This window comes from Oreochromis niloticus, unplaced genomic scaffold, assembly GCF_001858045.2.
Source record: "Oreochromis niloticus isolate F11D_XX unplaced genomic scaffold, O_niloticus_UMD_NMBU tig00007340_pilon, whole genome shotgun sequence".
NCBI classification, from domain to species: domain Eukaryota; kingdom Metazoa; phylum Chordata; class Actinopteri; order Cichliformes; family Cichlidae; genus Oreochromis; species Oreochromis niloticus.
In genome coordinates, this window is record NW_020328498.1 from 117676 (window position 1) to 138177 (window position 20502).

General features: G+C 40.0%; 2 protein-coding genes and 2 long non-coding RNA genes across 6 annotated transcripts; 3 read left to right on the plus strand and 1 right to left on the minus strand.

Annotated features, from left to right (window-relative positions):
- The first annotated feature begins 2580 nt into the window (after positions 1-2580).
- On the plus strand, positions 2581-3170 carry LOC109199996 (uncharacterized). Its single transcript, XR_002060227.2, has 2 exons — positions 2581-2677; positions 3107-3170. It is a non-coding gene; the product is annotated as an uncharacterized LOC109199996 (long non-coding RNA).
- A 551-nt stretch (positions 3171-3721) lies between these two features.
- LOC109199997 (uncharacterized) lies at positions 3722-5694 on the plus strand. Its single transcript, XM_019355370.2, has 4 exons — positions 3722-4299; positions 4382-4543; positions 4652-4747; positions 5043-5694. Exons 1-4 carry the CDS (start codon positions 3790-3792, stop codon positions 5349-5351), a joined length of 1077 nt encoding a protein of 358 aa, XP_019210915.1. The 5' UTR covers positions 3722-3789; the 3' UTR covers positions 5352-5694.
- Positions 5695-7049: 1355 nt separating this feature from the next.
- On the minus strand, positions 7050-12070 carry LOC109199998 (CD209 antigen-like protein A). The gene is made up of 5 exons (XM_019355371.2): positions 11818-12070; positions 11011-11127; positions 8240-8379; positions 7608-7714; positions 7050-7427 (listed from the first exon to the last, which is right to left on the minus strand). Exons 1-5 carry the CDS (start codon positions 11969-11971, stop codon positions 7307-7309), a joined length of 639 nt encoding a protein of 212 aa, XP_019210916.1. The 5' UTR covers positions 11972-12070; the 3' UTR covers positions 7050-7306.
- Positions 12071-15096: 3026 nt separating this feature from the next.
- On the plus strand, positions 15097-19122 carry LOC109199999 (uncharacterized). Of its 3 annotated transcripts, none has more exons than XR_002060228.2 (6): positions 15097-15143; positions 16990-17172; positions 17271-17744; positions 18058-18182; positions 18287-18387; positions 18530-19122. It is a non-coding gene; the product is annotated as an uncharacterized LOC109199999 (long non-coding RNA). The 3 variants fall into 3 exon arrangements; XR_002060229.2 differs by having other exon boundaries at positions 18058-18096; XR_002060230.1 differs by lacking the exons at positions 18058-18182; positions 18287-18387; positions 18530-19122 and adding an exon at positions 17862-17990.
- Positions 19123-20502: the final 1380 nt, after the last annotated feature.

The window sequence follows — 20502 nt, forward strand, 5'->3', positions numbered from 1 at the left end:
TGTCAGATGCCCGAACCACCTCAACTGGCTACTTTCAATGTGGAGGAGCAGCGGCTCTACTCTGAGCCCCTCCCAGATGACTGAACTTCTTACCCTATCCTATCTCTAAGGGAGAGGCCAGCCACCCTTCGGAGGAAGCCCATTTCCGCCACTTATATCCGCGATCTCATTTTTTCGGTCACTACCCACAGCTCATGACCATAGGTGAGGGTAGGGACGTAGATTGACCAGTAAATTGAGAACTTCGCTTTTACACTCAGCTCTCTCTTCACCACAACAGACCGGTACAGCGTCCGCATCGCTGCAGCCGCTGCACCAATCCGTCTGTCGATCTCCCGCTCCCTTCTCCCATCACTCGTGAACAAGACCCCGAGATACTTAAACGCCTCCACTTGGGGCAGAGACTCGTCCCTGACCTGGAGTGAGCACTCCACCCTTTTCTGGCTGAGGACCATGGCCTCAGATTTGGTGGTGCTGATTCTCATTCCCACTGCTTCACACTTGACTGCAAATACGTTCCAAGGCGACCTGGAGGCCATCACCTGATGAAGAACCACATCATCTGCAAAAAGCAGAGATGAGATCCTGAGACCACCCAAGTGAAAGCCTTCCGCCACTTTTCTAGGCCTAGAAATGCTGTCAATAAAATTATGAACGGGATTGGTGACAAAGGGCGGCCCTGGCAGGGCCCATCACCCACCAGGAATGAGTTCGACTTATTGCCGGATATGCGGATACGCTCTTGCAACGGTTGTATAAGGATCAAATGACCTGTAGCAATGGGCCTGACACCCCATACTCCCAGAGCAACCCCACAGGACACACAGGTCAAATGCCTTCTCCAAGTCCACAAAATACATGTAGACTGGTTGGGTAAACTCCTATGCACCCTCTAATATCCTTGAGAGGGTAAAGAGCTGGTCCAGTATTCCACAACCAGGATGAAAACTGCATTGATCCTCCTGTAGCTGAGGTTTGACTAACGGACGGATTTTCCTTTTCCAGGGAGGCTGAAGAGTGTGATCCTCCTCTATAGCTGGAACACACCCTGTGGTCCACTTTCTCAAAGATGGGAACCACCACCCTGGTCTGCCAGTCCAGAGGTACCCTGCCTGATCTCCAAGCAACATTGTAGATTCATGTCAACCAGGACAGCCCAAGAACATCCATAGCCTTCAGGACTCGGGGCAGACCTCGTCCCCAGGGGCTCTGCCACCAAGGAGTTGTTTAACTGCCTCAGTGACCTTGCCCCCCAGAGATTGGCGGGTCATCCTTTTCGTCCCCAGACTCTGCTTCTGCCATGGAAGACATGACAATGGGATTGAGGAGGTCCTCGAAATGTTCCTTCCACCACCCGACAATTTTCTCAGTCAAAGTCAGCAGCGCTCCACCCACACTATACACAGTGCAGGTAGAACACTGCTTTCCCCGCTTTAGTCAAACCTCAGATACAGGAGGAACAATGCGGTTTTCATCCTGGTCGTGGAACACTGGATCAGCTCTTTATCCTCTCAAGGATTATTGAGGGCGCATGGGAGTTTGCCCAACCATTCTAGATGTGTTTTGTGAACTTGGAGAAGGCATTCGACCGTGTCCCTCGGGGGGTCCTGTGGGGGGTGCTCCGGGAGTATGGGGTGTCTGGCCCATTGCTATGGGCCATTCAGTCCTTACACGACTATTGCAAGAGCTTGGGCTGCATATCCGGCAATAAGTTGGACTCGTTCCTGGTGGGTGATGGGCCCTGTCAGGGCTGCCCTTTGTCACCGATTCTGTTCATAATTTTTATGGATAGAATTTCTAGGGGTAGCTAAGTGGCAGAAGGCTTTCACTTGGGTGGTCTCAGGATCTCATCTCTGCTTTTTGCAGATGATGTGGTTCTGTTGGCTTCATTGGTTGATGGCCTCCAGGTCGCCTTGGAACGGTTTGCAGCCGAGTGTGAAGGGGTAGGAATGAGAATCAGCACCTCCAAATCTGAGGCCATGGTTCTCAGCAGGAAAAGGGTGGATAAGTAGAAGAAAAAAATGGATGGACATTGATTTTGAAAGAAGGAAGTGTGATCCTCTATCAAACTTTTTTTTCTTTCCACAGTGGGTAATGGCAAAATCTCCAGTGTTAGATTAACACTAGAGAGTGTCTATATGGGTCCACTCCTCTGAGTGTTAAATCATCACCATCATCATCATCGTTTAATTATATAGCACTTTAAGAACACACTAGGCAGACCAAGTTGCTGAACAACACAAATTAAAACAACTACCAAATTAAAACGTCTTGATGCATTCTCAATCATCCAGGAAAGTAAATCTCCAAAAGTTGAATCTGTTCATCTGGACGTAGCGTTTTGTGGGAGAAACGTTTCGTCACTCATCCAAGTGACTTCTTCAGTCTCAGCTGACTGCAGGTTTCCCCAATCTTATAAACAGTACATTTGCATAATGACTGAAACCAGCCCACTGAAGGAACAATGGGCTGTGAGGTCAGTTCCTTAATCATAATTATGCAAATTCCCATGACCATTGATCAACAATCACTGACCAAAACCCACTGATCAAAGAACAAAAAACTGTTCTGCTAGCTTCCTGTTCTCATGGCTTTTGTGTTATTACAGTCAGACGATTGAAGGAGCAGTAGCATGCCGAGAGATCATCCAGCACTGCACTAAAGACAGCCAGTAAAGGTGATTTTAAAACGATTTGGCATCAAAATGTGGAATTGCAAGTTGTGTAGTTTTTCTACTGCCATAAAAGTCATGTTGTTGAAGCATTATCAGCTCAACCATGGTCAGTACTCCACAATTTCACCCTTACCCTGTCTCTACAACACCTGCATGTGTACATTTAGTACATTTAATTCATTAAAGATACACATGTCAAGAAGAAGTTCAAAGAGATTCTTAATGTACTGCTCATCAGAAACATTTATTTTCTCTTGAAAGACTATGACACTTATTACGTTGAGCACTTGCGTTCATATGAAGTAGCAGAGAATCAACAGAGGGGTCTCCGTCACAGTGTAAAATCTCTGTGCCAACTGTCTGACCACATGCCGCATTTTGCTTACAAGATAGCAAATGAACTCATTCTAACAACATACCATTTCATTCCAGTGTCTGACTAAAGAAACAGAACTGAGACATCAGCTGATTCCACCAATTTGTGAACCAATGTAAAGGTAATTCATCTATTCAGTTTTTTTGTATTCACATAAATGTTTTTGTACTTTTGCACAATTAATATTTTGTAAATAACTGTAAACACAAACATGCATTAAAATGCCACTATAATATGTGAAACCTGTCTGTTACAGAAATAAAAAATTCGGATGGAGGCAACAGGAATATTGAAGCTAAGGGTCATCCTTGATAAGGATAACACTGAAAAACTTATTTTGCCATCTCATCCAAACAGTGTGCAAGCCCTTATAGATGAGATCAAATCTAGGCTAAATTTTACTTTTGACTTTCGGCTTCAGTTTCATGACCCAGATTTTGATAATGCCTTGTGTAATTTGGTTAAAATAGAAGACCTGCCAGCTATAGCATCTGTTAAAGTTGTCAGGTTAGTTGAGCTGGACCGGATTTCAACGAGCACTGATGACACAATCCTTCAGACTGATAGCACTGATACCATAGATTCACCAGAGCGTATTAGTAGATGGCCAGAGGTTTTTATTGTTCCGCCATTTTCTTATGAAGTGGAACATGTATTAAGAGATGGTAATGCAGCATTTGATAAAGATGGGAAAGTAATTACACTGACACGAGATCAAAAACACAACATACTTGAGACAATGGGGGAAGAAATCTACAAACTAAAAGCATACCCTAGTACAACACAAATTGGCAAGGCTGCAGAAGCTTTAGTTAGAAAACATCCCTGTCTGAAAGAGAGGAATTCTGACACTGGGTGGGAAGGGTGGAAGAATAGACTGAGACATAAAATGGGAAACCAAAGAAAGAAGTTGGCTAAAGCTGGCATCATGGATGTTGCTGTGAATGCTGGAAAGCACAGCAGAACAAACCCAGATGGAGCTTCACCAAGGGCCAACATTAAAAGACCTAGGAGAGGTGAGGTCAACTTCCTTCCTTCTTATCCTTCTGGAGAAACAAGGGAGTCTCTGGAAACCAGAAGACTTGAGATGGTAGAAGAGTTCAAGAAGACCTCAGCAGAAAGAGACATCCCTCTCATTCATCAGCATATGATGCGCACTTTTGCACTCCGGCGTGAAGAGATTGTCACAACTTCTCCTCCTGTATCAGAGCTCAAGGACAGATGGCCAGCACTCTTTCATGAGACACAGGTAAGTACAACTACGTATATAACATTTACTGCTCATATAGTATGCTGTGTTTTGCTTATAATATTTTTGGAATTCTCCTCAGCTCTACTTTGAATTTCATCGGATCACCAATCAGAATCTGCCACATGTGTTTTATGCTGCACTGGATGATTATGCTCCTCAGCTGATTGGACTATACAAAAAGAGGAAAACTGGACGGGTCGGTGAAAGGATGGAGCAGCTTTTGTTGGCATATGGAAAACAGGTATTTAAAAATACTAATTATTATTCTGCTTGCTTGGCAGTTGCCATTGTTATGTTTATATATATATACATTTATTTATTTATTTATTTATTTATATTTTTTTTTTAGGACAAAAACGATATCTATGCAACTAGAACAGCAGCTCTGGCCGGCCTACCAATGTACCTCAAGGAGGATTCTTCAGAGATTTTCAAAACATGCAAGGTACTTGGGTATTACAATAATTTGCACATTGGAATTTAAAAAAGGTTGAAAGGAGTTTATAAGTCATCTGGACTTGGGTTGAAAGCTGAAGACGTGAAGTTGAATGACTTATAATCTTCTTTCATCCTTGATTTGACTACCTGGATGAATGAAAAATGAACCTTCACTGTCAACTTAAAACATGTTATGATATATAGAATTTGAAAAACTGAAGAAAGGTGCCTGACCATTTGTATTTATGCTTTTAACAGAGATATTACAGATGAATAATTGTGCACTCTGTATTATATCTTAGGATGAAATTGAGTTCTATGAAGCCACAATTGCTCTGGTTGCTGATGTCGATGAAGAGGAGGTGCCTGGAGGAGTTCCTTTCTCACCACGCCAAGTGTTCATAGTACTTGAAGATCAGGTTGTTATGACTCATCACTCATGGACTGATGCACTGGTGTGTTTGTTTGGGCTAATCTATGCTCTGCATCTGAGCTATCCTGAGAAGTGTACTGGCTTTTTTGAGTTCATTCAAGTAGTGTTGCTGAAGCTAGACGATGAGAGAAAGCAACTAAAACCAAAATTGCAGACACTAAAAAATGAGCTTGTGTAGATGATGTTTGTTTTTCACTGGTCAGTATATTTCTGCTTTTTCAGTTATCTGTGAATGGCTTCAATAGTTTTATTTGTTCAGGGTAATTAGCTTTCTAAAAGGCAATGTGGAGAAAGCTAAGAATAAGGAGACAATCCATATTTGACGTTTTGTTTGTGATTGAAAAAAATCTTCACATAGTGTATAATCTTAAGCTTATTTCTAAGAATATATTTTAGTTACATGGAAATCTTTGGCTCCTTGTGTTTTGGCTTTAGCAGTCATAGTTTATGACTGAAAGTATGGTTGTATTCATTCTGTATTTTCTCTGCAGTTAAAGTTAATAAAAACTGAATGGAAAGAACAATAGCTTGGTTTTGTGTTAATAGTACTTGAACCATTTGGTGCAATCGGTTTCCCCAATTGGATTAAGTTGTTTAAATACAACTATTTAAGTTAATTTAACTTAATTTGAATATGAGCATTAAACACTTTAAATAAGTTTGAATAAATACAGCATCTTAGTACAACAAATTTAATGGTTTAAGTTAAAACATACTAAATACAATGAGTAAATAAACATAATGCATTTGAGTTACATTATCATATTTGCTTTGGGTTCTCGGGACTCTAATAAAGTACTTAAGTAACCCAAAACTGTTTAAGTTATAAAACTTGAATCAATTGGTGCAGTCGGTTTCCCCAAATCATTTGAGTTAACTTAACTTGTCAGGTTTTACAGTGATTCCAGGGCTTGGTGTTCAGCATGGGGGGCCTAGCCAGGACCCTTACTGGATACTGAGAGGGAATCAAACTTGTGATCTCTGCTGCAAAGTCGACAAAGTTCTCAGTGATATGTTTTAAATGACACGAGAAAGTCCACATTTAAAACTCATCACTGAGCCATTAGCTATTTTATATCTTGTAATTTGTTACACAGCAGATCATATTTATTATATTTATGGAACATTTTACAATAAATGAAATAAAAACCTGTGATGATCATGATGTTACCTGACAAATGTTCATTTAGGACCCGTAAATGTCCATAACACCAATTCTGGGACCAATGATCAGACTCCACCCTTCCCCACCTCTGACTGCTCCCTCTTCAACAATGCACCAGTCAGTTTGTAGCGCCTCCTACTGGCAGAGGGCCCACAGTCCTGTTAACACAAAGCTCAAGCTGGGATCCTGACGTCACATTCATGGTTGAGGTGAGTCTTGTTTTCCTCTTCATGGAGGTCACACTTGTTCACACTCATCCTTCGTTTATATGTTTATGTTAAATCTACACTGAGCTGTACCCCGTGCTGTGACCTACATGGCAGCCTGTGACCAGAGATGTAGCAACACGTTACACAACAATGTTAAAATGTACAAAACATCTTCAGTTTAGAGCTGACACGTTTGGGACGCTGCAGACAATTACAGATTTTGTTCATTTTGTCTGAAGACTGAAACATTTTAAATCTGACACTACATTAAAATATTAATGCAAACAAATCAATTTTGTTGCTGAACTTTGACAGAGGTCACTGGTGGTGATTAGAGTCTTATCTTCAAATATTCATTATACTGGGACAAAAAATAGTTATTGTTATTTTCTTTGTAAAAATAATAAAAAAGCATTAAACTGGAATTTAAATTTAAAGTGTTAAAAACCAGAATTGTAGTTTTAGGACCAACAAACTGATGAATAAACCAAGTAAACCAAAGTAAAGACAAGCTGCACTTTGACTTTTATTAGAACAATTTGCTGGAACTACAGAGTAATGAAGTACTTCAAGTTTTTGTGTGGATGACTTCCAACCTTACTGTACAGCACAGAGCACAGAGGGACAATATATGTAATCAATATATGATGCAGAATGAACAAGTAACAACTGTGAGCTGAGTCTGAGGCTCATGCAGGACATTTCATAGTGAGGTGTCTTTGGTTGGATTATTCAAACATTTACATCAAAGCACCAAACTCATTTCTCACAGATGAAGGTCTTTGATTCAGGATCATATGACTGTGTCCATCTCCCATCACTGTCACAGCAGACTCCATAGTAAGCGAAACTGTCATTCTGCTGTCCAGGTGCCCAGAACCTGTCAGAGAGATCAAATATGATATTAAACTGGACTAAACTCATAACTATTTCTGCTTTTCTTTACATTCAGTTTGTGGGGCTGTTAAAAAATATCTCAACTCATGTATTGCTGATCTATCGTATGGTTATGATAACTTTAAGTAAAAACTCTGACAGCATTGTAATATAAAAAGCTCACATTTCTGTCAGCAGTGATCCATCCACCCATTTCCATTCATGTTTCTGAGAATAGCGTTCCAGACCAATCCAGGACTCTCCTCTCATGTTCAGTTCATTGATAAGTTCCTGTTTGAGAAGAGACACAAATATTGTCTCCAGTCATAATTCAGCACTTCTGTTGTCGTAACATCATCTTGTGAATCTGTCTGAAGGAAGAATAAATGTGATGAAACTTTTCTTCCATTGTGCAGAAATCAGAAAGAGCCAAAGAATCAATGAATATCAGCTCCTCCTGTAGCTCAGTAACAAACTCAGCTAACATTTCATTTTACTGAGTTTATTTAACAAAAACAAAAAAGAGAGAATTATATTTACCATTTTTTTAAACTCTACATTTCAATTATTTTGTTCTATAAACTCCTCTTTGCTTTAAATGTTTGTTAAATAAGATGTCTGAATTTGCAATATTACATTCGAAATGTTAAAAACATAAACTCTCAATATGGAAACAAAGAATAAATAACCCAACAGATAAATCCATCAGAGTGGAGACAGGAAGCAGGTCACAGACTGACAGCAGGTCAAAAACACAAGTAACAGATGACTGTCAGTTCCATCAAAGATCACACAGACATGAACAAACACACCCACCTGTTCCTCTTTGCTGTTTATCATCACCAGATCAGCTCCTTTATCCTGACAGTCTCTCCTGCTGTCAGACCAAGTTTTCCTCTCAGTGGATTTAAAGTAACAGCTGCTTCCAAATCTCGTCCATCGATCAGGACACTTCCCTTAAAGTCAAACACATGTGACACACATGTGATTTCACTGAGTATCAAACTGAAAAGATCTGTAATGTCCACGTATTATTAATTAGAGTTATATTCTCCTTTTCCCTCAACATGATTTAAATTCATTTGAACTCATCACAAAACATTAATAATTAAAAATGATTCAGTCAGGTGATCAGTGTGTAAATCTGATGTTTTTCATTATTGTTTAACAACCTTCAGATGGCTTTCTTCATCTTGTAAACATGTTTTTACTTATTTGTTTTCTAGTATTTCTTACCTGAACAGTTGTTGTTTTGGTTCTGCAGCTGCTGTTTTATCGAAGTGACTAAAATATGTGTTTAGAAATTTAAAAAAAAAAGACTGAAAACATGAAATCTACAACAATGAAACACAACAATATCACAACAATGACTGAAAATCACAATCACACTTTTGTATTCACTGTCCTTGTAATCATCAAACTGATCTCCCTGTTGGAGCTCAGTCTGGGGGGAGTTATTTTTTTTTCTCCTCATCTTTCCTAATGTGATGCATTTTCCATTGTTATACCTCTCTGACCTGTCTTCCCCATGGGATATTTTTGTGTAATGTATGTATGGTCGGAGGGTAAGATGACGCCGCCATTGTGTGCAATAGGTCGTGCATGAAATTTCCCACTCGTGGGACTAATAAAGGTATCTTATCTTATCTTATTACATGTGGATGTTTCTCCTAAGATGGAAACAGCTGAAAAGAATAAACTCATAAATGTCACTCTGCCAGGAAGTTTTAGTGCGATATCACATATTCATGAGCCAATCATTTAAACTCATCTGAAAAATCAAACATGCAATATTAGTTACATATATGCATCTGAGACAACAGCAGCAAAACGAAAAAAGAAGACAAACTACTTTCAGCATCAAATGATGTTGGTCTGACTGAAAGCAACTGAAATATTTAAACAGCAAAATCAGAAAAATAAGAAAAGCTCAGTAAGAGATGAAAACAGAAATAATCTTCTTCCTCTGCTTTGTCAAATATATCAATAAGAGTCAGAAACTTGTGCAGCCATTGTTCTTTAACATGTCCTGTGGGTGGAGCTGTTAGAACTACAGGAAATCTGATGAGCGAAATACGTATCAACTGTGAACAAAAACCACTGACAAGATTCAAAATAATTGTTCTCAGTGTGGTGGAAGAAGGTGTTAGAAATGCAGTCGGAGATGTTATCTTTAGGTTTTTGAAAGAACAGACAAGCTGCCGTGGGAACCAACACTTCCTCATATCAAAGGTGTTTCCATGTGATCAGGTACTTCCTGTATCTGCTGTGGCAGAAGGACACGTTCTGGTTGTGAAGCTGCATGTTTGTTGGCTGCTGGGATTCAGTATCAGTCATACATTCATTTGCAGCCAAGATCCCATCTTTGTACCTCAGACTGCTGAAGACTCACACTGACTGACTGCAGCATCTCATACAGCACACACAGCATAAGTGTCTATGATACAGTAACAGACTGAACTTTGACCTGTTGTTATGACTGTCATCATATTTGTGTCATTTTGTGTAACTGCTGTGTTTTTCTGTTCCAACCTGCCACACCTGTGCAGCTCTCACTGTGTGTTTCCTGTTTCACTCTGAAGGAGTTTGTAGGGCTGAGCTGCCTTTGACTGTGAACAGTTTCTCCTGTTTATGTCAGTTTGAGAGGTCAGCTGCTGTCATTTGGTTTGTTTCTTTAGTTTCAATTCATTTAAATAATATGTGAGTTGTTTCTTGACTCACTTAAATGTAACACCTGCATTTGAGCTGATTAATAAATACAACACATATTAACAACAACACCCAGCCAAGGGTGTCCCTCACACCAGTGTTATCCTAATGTCAGCAACAAACAGGTTTAAATGGGGAGGGTTGTGTCAGGAAGGGCATCTGGGGTAAAATGCCAAATCAAACATGTAGATAATCAATAAGATTCCTACACTGGTGGTGCTGATAGTCAGCAGTTTGCCAACAGTGAAAGAGAAGGAAAGGCTAGAATACAGAGTTGAGCTCAGATACTAAATATAGAAGTAAGACTGGTACATGGAGGTGGCTGATATATCCAATAGAAGGAAGGTAGATTTGTGTGCAGAAGACCAGGTAGAAGGGAAGAAAGGCCTGGAGCACTGGAGATGAATTCAAGCTGTTCTGTCATTGTGTAGATGGGAAGGAAAGTGTAAAAAGGGTGATCTTGAAAGAAGAGTATGTGAGCAGTGTTGTGGAGGTGAAGGGAATGCTATACACAATCATGGATTTGAAGCTGGAAGTTGAAGGGAGGATGTTGATATTGTCAGTGTGTGAACCCCACAGGTTGGAGGTCAGTTAGATGAGAGAGGAATTATGGAGTAAGGTGGATGCAGTGGAAGAGCCACTTTATCCAAGAGTGGTGATTGGAACAGACTTCAGTGGACATGTAGGTGAACAGAGGTGATGAGGTGTTGGTTAGGTATGGTGTTATGAAGAGAAATGTAGAAGGACAGATGGCACTGGACTTTTGCAAAAGAAAGGATGGAAATGGCAGTGGTGAACTTAAGTTTCAAGAAGATGCAGGAACAGGCTGGTAGAGAGGATCACGCAGAAGGATGAGATCTTATTGTATCTTATCTTACAGCGTATGGAAAGGATGATGATCCCAGCTAACATCAGGAGGCACAGCACTGCTAGACCCAGTGTAGCACATCTGAAAGAGCCCTTCTGGACTGAAGGAGGACTCTTAGTCTTTGGACCTGTTAGAAAACAGTGCAGATGTTGGTTTGTGGTCATTTCCTGTCACTCTGCCTTTAATAGACCTGTGGTTGTGGTTGGATTAGCTCAACTTCACAAAGGAGTCAGATACCAAAATATATCTGCATTGTGATTAACCCTCAATCAACCAAACTATTTAGAAAATTGACTAAAGTGACAGTGGGTTTATTTATAACTTCATATTTTAGAGGAATATAGTTTTTATTAGCTCTATATGTTTATCATACACATACTGTTACCATTAGCTGTAGATGAGCTTCTAAAATACCCTAATATCATTATTTGCAGTTATGGCTATGGTTGATTTATAAAATATTGTTTTCTGAAACTGCACTTGTGTCTGAAAGCTACCAGCTGTTCATGCACACAGAGCTCAGCAGCAGGCAGATAGTATTTGAGTAACAGTTACAAACATTGTCTGAACATCCCTGAAAGCAGCAGCGTTGTCCATAACCATCCACTCTGTGCTGGTTTATTATTAAGTGTAAATGTGTTTTCTATGTAGAGCCAACTGTATAAAAAGTTAATATGAAGAAATCATGCTGCATATAAAAACAGCAAATCAGGTAAAAGGTTCATACAGCACATGGAGATGATTGATGGGCTGCAGTTCATTGGGATTAAAAGCTGACTGTAACAAACTGGAAGTAAACAGATTACAGATGACTTACCTCCTCCTTGTGATTGAATTCCAGTGTGATCAAAGTCTGCACTGTCGTAGATATCCACCTCCCTCTGCTCCCACTCTGCTCTGTCCTCCTGCTCCTTTCTGCTGTATCTCACCTTCTTTGATAGATCTGGTTTGGCATAAATATCTGAGGACATCTTGAGAGGACTGAGACACTGAGCAGGAGTTTAAACTGTACTCTAACTGTTGTGCACTGCTAACTCTGGCAGATACAATGATATCCTGTCCTGACACTGATGTCACTTTTGGCCGGTCTTCTTCCTGCTTTCAGAACGGAAGAAACTTTTCAGAAGCAACAAAGAAACACAAACCCACAAAACCTCTGCTGTGCTGAGTGGAGCATTTCTTTTTCTTTATATTTGTAAAGCCTGACAAAAACTATGAAAACACTTAAGACAAGAATAAATGCATTTTTCTCTTTTCAACAAAAAAAGAGTTCTTGGAGATAAAAGTCTTCACAAACACATTCACACTTATTTATTTTGCATTTTAGAGAAACTGTTAAACTGTCATTGAGTGTCATAGAGATGATCATGTGATAATGTTTTCATTGCTGCCCCCATCAGGTCAAATATGTAAAAAAAATGTTTTCTTCCTCATTTGGTCATTCTGCGGCCTTTCAACATGCAGGACAAAACGCACGGTTTAAGTTCAGTGCTCTGAAGGTTTTGAGAAAACAAAAGCAGAAAACCAGAAATAAACACTGAGTATATAAAAAACGGATGTCCCACTGTGAAAAATAGAGCCAATGTGGAAGTGCCCCAGACCTGCAGCTTTTCTAATAGCCAGCAGGGGGCGATGCCTCAGGTTACAAAAAGCTTCCCAGTTGTACAGCAGTCAACGAGGAAAACATTCATCTGACCTTTCTTTGTGGTTTTATGGACTCAATAATTAGTTTTACTACTTTTGTTAATTTTGAAGTTAATGTTGTCATGGTTACTCTGTGTGGCAGGCGGGATGTAGGACCCAAACGTAGGACTCGTACACGGAATGAAACTTAAAGCGGTAGCTTTTATTGCTGGGAAGACTTTCCATAAAGAATAAATGTCACAAAAAATAAACCAAAACCGCAAACATGAAAACTAGAAACTCGACACTAGAAAATAAGAAACATAAAACAGGTACTGAATACTGGAATTTCATCAGGAACACAAAGGGAGAAACAGCACGGTGAGGGTATGACGCGACAATGGACAGAGGAAAACATCGGACTTAAATACACCAAGGAGTAACGAGGGAATGGGAAACAGAAGGGAAGCAGAGCTGAGACTAATCTGACATGATCATAATCTGACATATCTGACAAAGGAAATAAAGTGGAATATACTGAAATAGGACACAGACTGTCAAAGTAAAACAGGAGGCAGAACATAGAGACGCGCACTTGACAAAGGGATACAACAGGGAAAAAAGAGCAAACATGGAACACAGAGACGAGCGACAAACTGTGACATGGAGGCACGACTGACTGGGGAGACACGAATGTAGACAAGAAAACAAAGTGACTCAACGTGACTCGTGGAACCAACACGTTCTCACTCCCAACTCGTCAAATGTGTGACGCATGGTCAGGCTCCCTCTGCTTCACTTATCGACGCGCAGGGTACCCCCCTGGCGTCGAGAATTGACGTGCAGGGTCCTCTCATTGAATACTATGCTGCTCCCTAATCGTTGCTTATTGACGACAAGAGATTTCCGCGGAAGAGCCTGTTGTTCGTATATTTATACATTTCCAAAATCACATTGTAGTGACGTGTACTGAACACAATATATTATATAATGTAAACAACTACCTGAGAAACAGCAGATACAGCAGATACATTAATTATAGGCCATTACTTTTGTATCGTTTATTGCATTTATGGAGGGAGAGGTGTATGCTGGGTAATGGCACAGCTAGTGACCGGGTGACTTTTAGTGATGGGATTTCCGGCTCTTTTTAGAGAACCGGCTCTTTCAGCTCAGCTCACTAAAAAGAGCCGGCTCTTTCAGCTCCGAACCAGCTCTTCAGGTTGTTTTGTTGCTTTAATTAATTTATTATTAACAATAATATAAAATTATGCACAAAAGGAATTACTAATGTAAAAAAAAAAAAGTGGTTTTATTTATGTATGTTTATATATAAATATATGCGGTGGCCCCTAGAGACAAAACACGTACAAACTCCAAAAAGCACGTACAAACTCCAAAACACATTTCTAGCGTTAACTGAACTTCCAAAACAGAGCTACCCTAGATCACTTAAATTACACAATTGAAAGCATATGTGTATTGTTTGTGTATTTAAACACAAGCACACATATATATTCAAATAATTTAAAAAAATGTTCATTAACCTGTTACTACCACACACCAAATCCGGTCGTTGGTACTTGCTGGCTTGTGTAGCCACTAGGTAACAAAAGCTCAACACTGCACCTAGCATCCTGGAGCACTTCTGTTGTATTTTGTATGTGTTTTGGATTTTTTACGTTCTTCTGAGTTTTTACGTGTTTTGGAGTTTTTACGTGTTTTGGAGTTTGTACGTGCTTTGTCTCTAGGGGCCACCGTAAATATACTTTTATTTATTCACTCCACATAAAATGTAATAAATAAATCATATAATACAAAAACCAACTATTCACGTTTCAACTTTTAACTATTTAAATTTTCAGCTTTTTCCTTTTAAACAAATTTAAAGTGAAACAACACAAAACACTGCAAACCACAACACAATTAAATATAAATTAAAATATCAAAACGAAAAGAAGATGATATGGGCCTGCATGAATAAACTTTCTGAATCCTTTATCATCTGCAAATGAAAATAGTTGTGGATGATTACTATACCTTTCTAATGTGATGTCCCTGGCTCTCTTTCTCTCTCTCTCCCTCCCGCTCTGTTCCTGTGCTACTGCGAGTGTAACTACCGCCCCTCCCCCCCCTTCCCAGCGCAAAGCACAAGCCTGGCGTGCGAGTGAAGCGGAAAAAAGGGCGAAAGAGAGGGTGAGAGAAAGAAACAAAAAAACAAACTTATGGCTCGCGATAAGGATCCGGCTCGCGTCGTTCACTTCCAAGAGTCGGCTCTAAGAGCCGTTTCGTTCGCGACCGACACATCACTAGTGACTTTATTCACCCGCTTTGGCTGTTATCAGTCCATACAATGGGCGTTATTAGCACAAATCAGTCCCATAGATGTGGGCCATCTCCACCTGCTAGATTGTTCAGAAGGTTGTTATCATCCATCCAGATGGAGGATCACTAACAGGAGCGTGGGAAGACTCCAGAATCCACTCTGGCTGGAATCCGGTGGATACAGCAGTGTTACAGGTAAGACCATTTAAACGGACGGCATTTATAGAATGACTATTAAAATTCAGCGAGTGTCAATAATGTTAATGTGGTTATGTTAGTAATACACCGAGTGCTAATATAACAGCTTTAAGATGCATTTGTAGATATTATTACGTGTTTTACCGTCTTTATGGTGCTAGCTTAAAGTTACGGTGTAAACGTTAGCTTATATTGTAGTAAAGCTGTTACTGTTTAAACGATGTTGGGACAGAAATATTAGCTTCTGTCATGACTGATGAAGTTACTAGTTAATAAAGTTTCCAGTAAAGTGATTAATCGCAGCCACAGATTAACAGTAAATATCCCGATTAGCTTCAATGTATCTGTAATAAATATGTGCAAGTTTCAGTGCTTCGTTTAAACTGTATGATACTTATACTGACCCAGGGTCAGTGTAAAATACAATCCTAGCTGTGTGAACAAAGCCTGGCTCCTTTAATCCTGCATGACAAACCTCAGGATGCAGGTTATTATGACTCTTTCCTGCTGGCACACCTGTCACACCTGAGAGTCAGCTAGAAACTTACAGTGACGTGGACATCATGCAAAGACTGACAGACTCTGTAATACTGTAAATGATCAGTGACTCAGGTTAACACTAAACTTTAAACAGTCCCTCTGTGTCTCTGTGTGTGCTGAACATCTGGAATCAGATTGAGTCAGGCTGCATCAGCTGAATCTGTTATATGTAAATATCAGTATTTTTTATTCAGGTGTGGGGATAATATGTAAGACTGCAGTGAAGCGATGTACCAGATTAATCCCTGGCCAAAGGTATCGTACTTAAATCAGACTACTGATCCAGCCACATCAGCCTTTTGTGAGGTCTGTTTAAAGTAGACTAAAAATGAATTCCAGGTTCCTGAGAGCACAGAAACACATGTTCATACATACAGCTGCAGCAAGCTTACATTAATTTTAAATAGATTTGTTACTCTGATGTCTGTCTCTCTGTTAGTCCTCTGACAGACTGGTGACCTGTCCAGGTGTGCTCTGCCTATGACTACTGGGACAGGCTCTGGCTCCTGTAATAGAAATTTTCTATTATTCTCATTTAAAGTATTTAAGTGCTTATGCATATGCTTAGTTGTGATACTGTTATAGACTGTTCAGCGAAAGTTTCTAAAACTAGATGAACTTACTTCAGCATCAGCAGTTTGAGAAAACAACTCCCTTTACAGGTGCTGATAAGGCCAAGGGCACAAAACAGCGTAACCATTGATCCATTAGGTTTCATAGCGAGGCGTGTGAAGTGTGGTAGGATCAGTTTGTAACTTCCTCCCTCTTCCTTGGAATGCATAAAGGAGTAGGAGCACGACTTCTGTGGCAGAGCTGACATGACTGTGAACTGTGATGTTTGATGTGTGTTGGCTCTCCTGCGCGCAGTAATAAATAGCTTGATCACAGCTCTTTCTGTGTTGCAGACTTTACAAAATTCCACGATACCCCCCCCACCCTCCCACTGTGAACATGAATTGAATATTCAGAAGAAAATGAATGGATAGACTGACATTTGTTTAAATACTTCTAAAAATCTGAGCTGTTGGTGTGGTAATAATATTAGAGCTGGCAATCTTTCCTACTGAATCTCTACTCTGAGTCATGCTACCTGAGATTAATTCTATGTTTACCTGACAGCCTGGACAAATGTGCTGTGTGAAGGATGTAAGTCAAATCAGATCTTAACTGCTTACATTTAAGGAGCCTGGTCATATTTAATTGTAATATGAACCAATGATTTTCTGATTGCTGATTCTAAGAGAGTCTTTGTGGAAATCCTGTTTGGCTTTTTGTCATTTTACTTCTCTTTTCCGTTTTCCAGAACAGTTCGCCACAGTCGCTGTCCACATGGGTCAGTGGGACCAAGCAGCACTCTGCTGATGTGTGGACTCTGACCAGCAACATCCAGCAAGACCCAAGCAGCGTTTTCTATCTCCCAGCTGGAGTTTTTTGTTTGTCTGTGACTGGAGAGTCAGATTTTTGTTGAGGCTGGAGGAACAGAGAGGTAAGTCAGTTTGCAGAGATCCCTCCCACCCTGGCTTTTATGTGGCAGATTTCTTATCTGAAACAGTAATATTTCAGTGACTGCTGCTTATACCACAGGTTAATACACGCTACTGATCCCTGATGGGAGAATCATCACCTCTGCCAACAAAGAAGCCTGGTGGATATTTGTTTACAGTCTGATGATGGGACATCATGCTCTGCATCTTCAAAGTTTGTCTCTTGATTATTATTCATACACAGTAATGTGAATTATGCTTATATCTAGTATAACTGGACCAACCTGGTGCTCTTCATTTATGGAGGCTGTTGAGTTTGAATGTTGGATGTTGTGTATCTCGTGTTCTCTGGGCTTTGTTGTCCTCAGTCTTTTTGCAGGATCAGAAAACAAAACCAGGATGACCATAAATGTTTCTTCTCCAATTGGATGATGATAAGACTGTGACACGGGATGCCACCTTTAGTCTTGTGATGAAGCAAAGCTCAGGAAGAAGTGTGATTAAATGGTACCCACATGTGTGCTGCTGAGAAGGATGTACAGGGGCACCTGCAGCCAAATCCAAGCCGCCTCAGGTTAGTTGTAGTTGCAGAATGCTATAGGACTGAGACAGCTGAGGCATCAAATGTTTGATTAAACGGATGAAAAAGAGAAGTTTCTTCCCTATAATTATCACTTTTTAAAATCTTTAGCAACTTCAAGTCTGTCAGCGTGCTGAGGTCACAGAAACAAGAAAAGCAGCTTCAGACTTCAGAGTGTTGTTTACAGTTTTCTGTCATCATGATCTCCCCTGAAGTTTATCACTATTAGGCAAGCAGTAAGTCCACAATACTGTACGTTTTTGTAATGTGAGTAAATCGGTATCATTTATTTGCTTGGTTATATTAGGGGTGTTTCTGAGTGAGGGAGAGAGGAGTCATCATCCAGGTAAAGTGACGTGGATCAGTGGACACACTTGTCTCCCCTTTAAAGGAGACACTCTTAGAGAGAGACGATCCGAGTCATCCCTAAATGTTAGTGCTTTCAAATACACAAACATTTTTAAAGGACAAAATCGAACATCCAACTTTGACTGTAATACAATTAAATTTTTGCATGTGTGTTTTCAAACTCTCAGATGGGAAGGATATCAGTCTTGGACTGTCTAACCTGCCGGAGCAGCACTGAATAACCACCACACATGATCAGTTCCTGCAACATTCAGCAGCTCTGCTTTTGGTAAGTAGAGTTACCTAACTACAGTAACTATAAACACATGCCATCCATTTCTAACGGCCTGGTTACTTCCTGTCAGTTTTTTTAGAAACCATGTGGTCACCTGACCTAACACTGTTTCTTCTTCTTCCCCTTAATGTTGAAGTGTCAAATGTCAAACAGCTGGAGAGGAAACTACACCACTGTCCTGGGATGTTTCAGCGACACGTGCCAGATGCTGTTCCTTCATGGTGACATCACCAGAGACAGCCCCGCCCACCTCAGGACCTCGCCATTGATCATGATTATAATCGGAACTAAGACTGTACAAATCCACGACCAGAATGTTTAGATGCTTTCTAATTATTAATGAATACTGAGAGCCTCTTTCTGTGTTTTGTCTGTTTTGGGTTGTTTTTTTTTTTTTACCTCATTTGTTACTAACAAAGTTCACCAAACTCACACAGTTTACATTCTGTATGTTTCCATCTTTACCAGCCACACTCTACCCGCAATTAAGCAAATAATCCTTAGAAATCGTTGTTTTTCTCTTTTGTAATTTTGTAATTCAGTGAATATACGGCGCTGCTTCCTTTTATTGTGTCACACATTGCTTTACGTTTTTCAGTGTCCAGTTATTTTTTACTGCTGTTTGAATTCTCTGCATGTTTGACCCTGTAGACTGTTTGATGGACTGCTTGTCTTCCTGTTTGTAACCACCGCCTGTTTTTGACTAAAGATTTGGATTTCTGACTTTAACACAGCCTCTGCGTGTCCTCCCTTTGTGTCCTCTTCCTCTGTGAATGTGTTGCATGTGTCACAGATTCATTTTATTAACAGCTTTCCCACAGTGAGTTGCATCAGCATTCATTCACAGCATATTTCAGAAGGATTCAGATTAATACAGTGATCTTACAGTCAGAATTATCCTGACAGACTGCCACTGTAAATTATCTTTCATCAGGTCAATTTTAAAGCTCAGTATTTCAAAGCAGGCGTTATGAAGAATCATATTGGCATTAGGACTGTAACAATATGTACTAACAAAGTCAAAGTTTTTTAATTATGCTAGAATATTGGAAGACAATCAGCTTTTAGTGTTTTCTGCATATTAATTATACTGACACAGAGACGGTGACCCTAACTGTACAGAAGTATACTAAACAACTGACAATCTAACAAACATTACTGGCCTGAGCCGTCATGCACAGTGAGTCTGATCCTGTGCTGTGAGAGTCTGACAAGCATGTTTCTGGTCAATTTGGAAGAAATAATATCACAATGTTGATCTTTTTTTTCTCTTTTACAACATAAACTGTGATCAAAGCTACTTATGTTCACAGCATGTAATAATAGTGACAGTCCAGGGCATTGTGGTCTGTTGAGCTAGGGTTAGGGTTAGCAATTCAGACATATGTCTGACATATTACTCTTGCTGGATATAACAAACACCTAGGAATTCATATTATAATTTGATTTTCATGAAATATTCATATTCAGTATCAGTCATTTTATATTATAACCACGTATCCACCCAGGCTCATGGTGGGGCAGGGCTCTGTCCCGGGATGCTTGAGTGAAAGGTAATGTACACCCTGACCAGGTATCCAGTCTGTCAGAGTTGTTTTCAATATTTGGTTCAAAAATATGAGTGAAAACAAAAATCCAACTAGGATTCTTGCATATGATGAATGAAGTCTGTCTTTGACTGTATTGTCCAGCTGATCCATCAAACTCCCAGCAGGTGAACCTTATCATGACATAACACAGTAACAATGTAGAAAATTAAACAGCAACAGTCTAAATTTAAAGTGCATTCTAAACTCCTCTTTAATAAATTATATGCAAAGAGTCATTCAGGACTGTAAAACGTGAACTACAGAACCCAGAGTCTTCATCATTAAATCTCTGGTTGCTTCATTTTTCTATCCTATATCAGATACTTTAAAGGTTTTAGTAAAGTTGCATTCTCATGGTGAGGCAAAGTGCTTTATGTGTGTGTGCGTGTGCGTGTCATGAACGGCTGTAAAAGCCCTTTAATTAAAGAACAAAGCGGGGGTTGAGTTCGAGTTACGGCAGACTGGCGCTACTTTAAACGGAACGCAGCCTTCCTACGGCGGACAGCTAATAACAGGAATC

Excerpts from the sequence above, each read along its gene's own strand:
- LOC109199998 (XM_019355371.2), bottom strand. The coding sequence starts at position 11,971 with ATGTCCTCAGATATTTATGCCAAACCAGATCTATCAAAGAAGGTGAGA. Across the intron at positions 11,128-11,817 it reads AATTCAATCACAAGGAGGAG|GTCCAAAGACTAAGAGTCCT; the intron begins GTAAGTCATCTG and ends GTTTTCTAACAG. Across the intron at positions 7,428-7,607 it reads GGATCACTGCTGACAGAAAT|GTTCTGGGCACCTGGACAGC; the intron begins GTGAGCTTTTTA and ends TCTCTCTGACAG.
- LOC109199997 (XM_019355370.2), top strand. The coding sequence starts at position 3,790 with ATGGGGGAAGAAATCTACAAACTAAAAGCATACCCTAGTACAACACAA. Across the intron at positions 4,544-4,651 it reads TGTTGGCATATGGAAAACAG|GACAAAAACGATATCTATGC; the intron begins GTATTTAAAAAT and ends TTTTTTTTTTAG. Across the intron at positions 4,748-5,042 it reads AGATTTTCAAAACATGCAAG|GATGAAATTGAGTTCTATGA; the intron begins GTACTTGGGTAT and ends ATTATATCTTAG.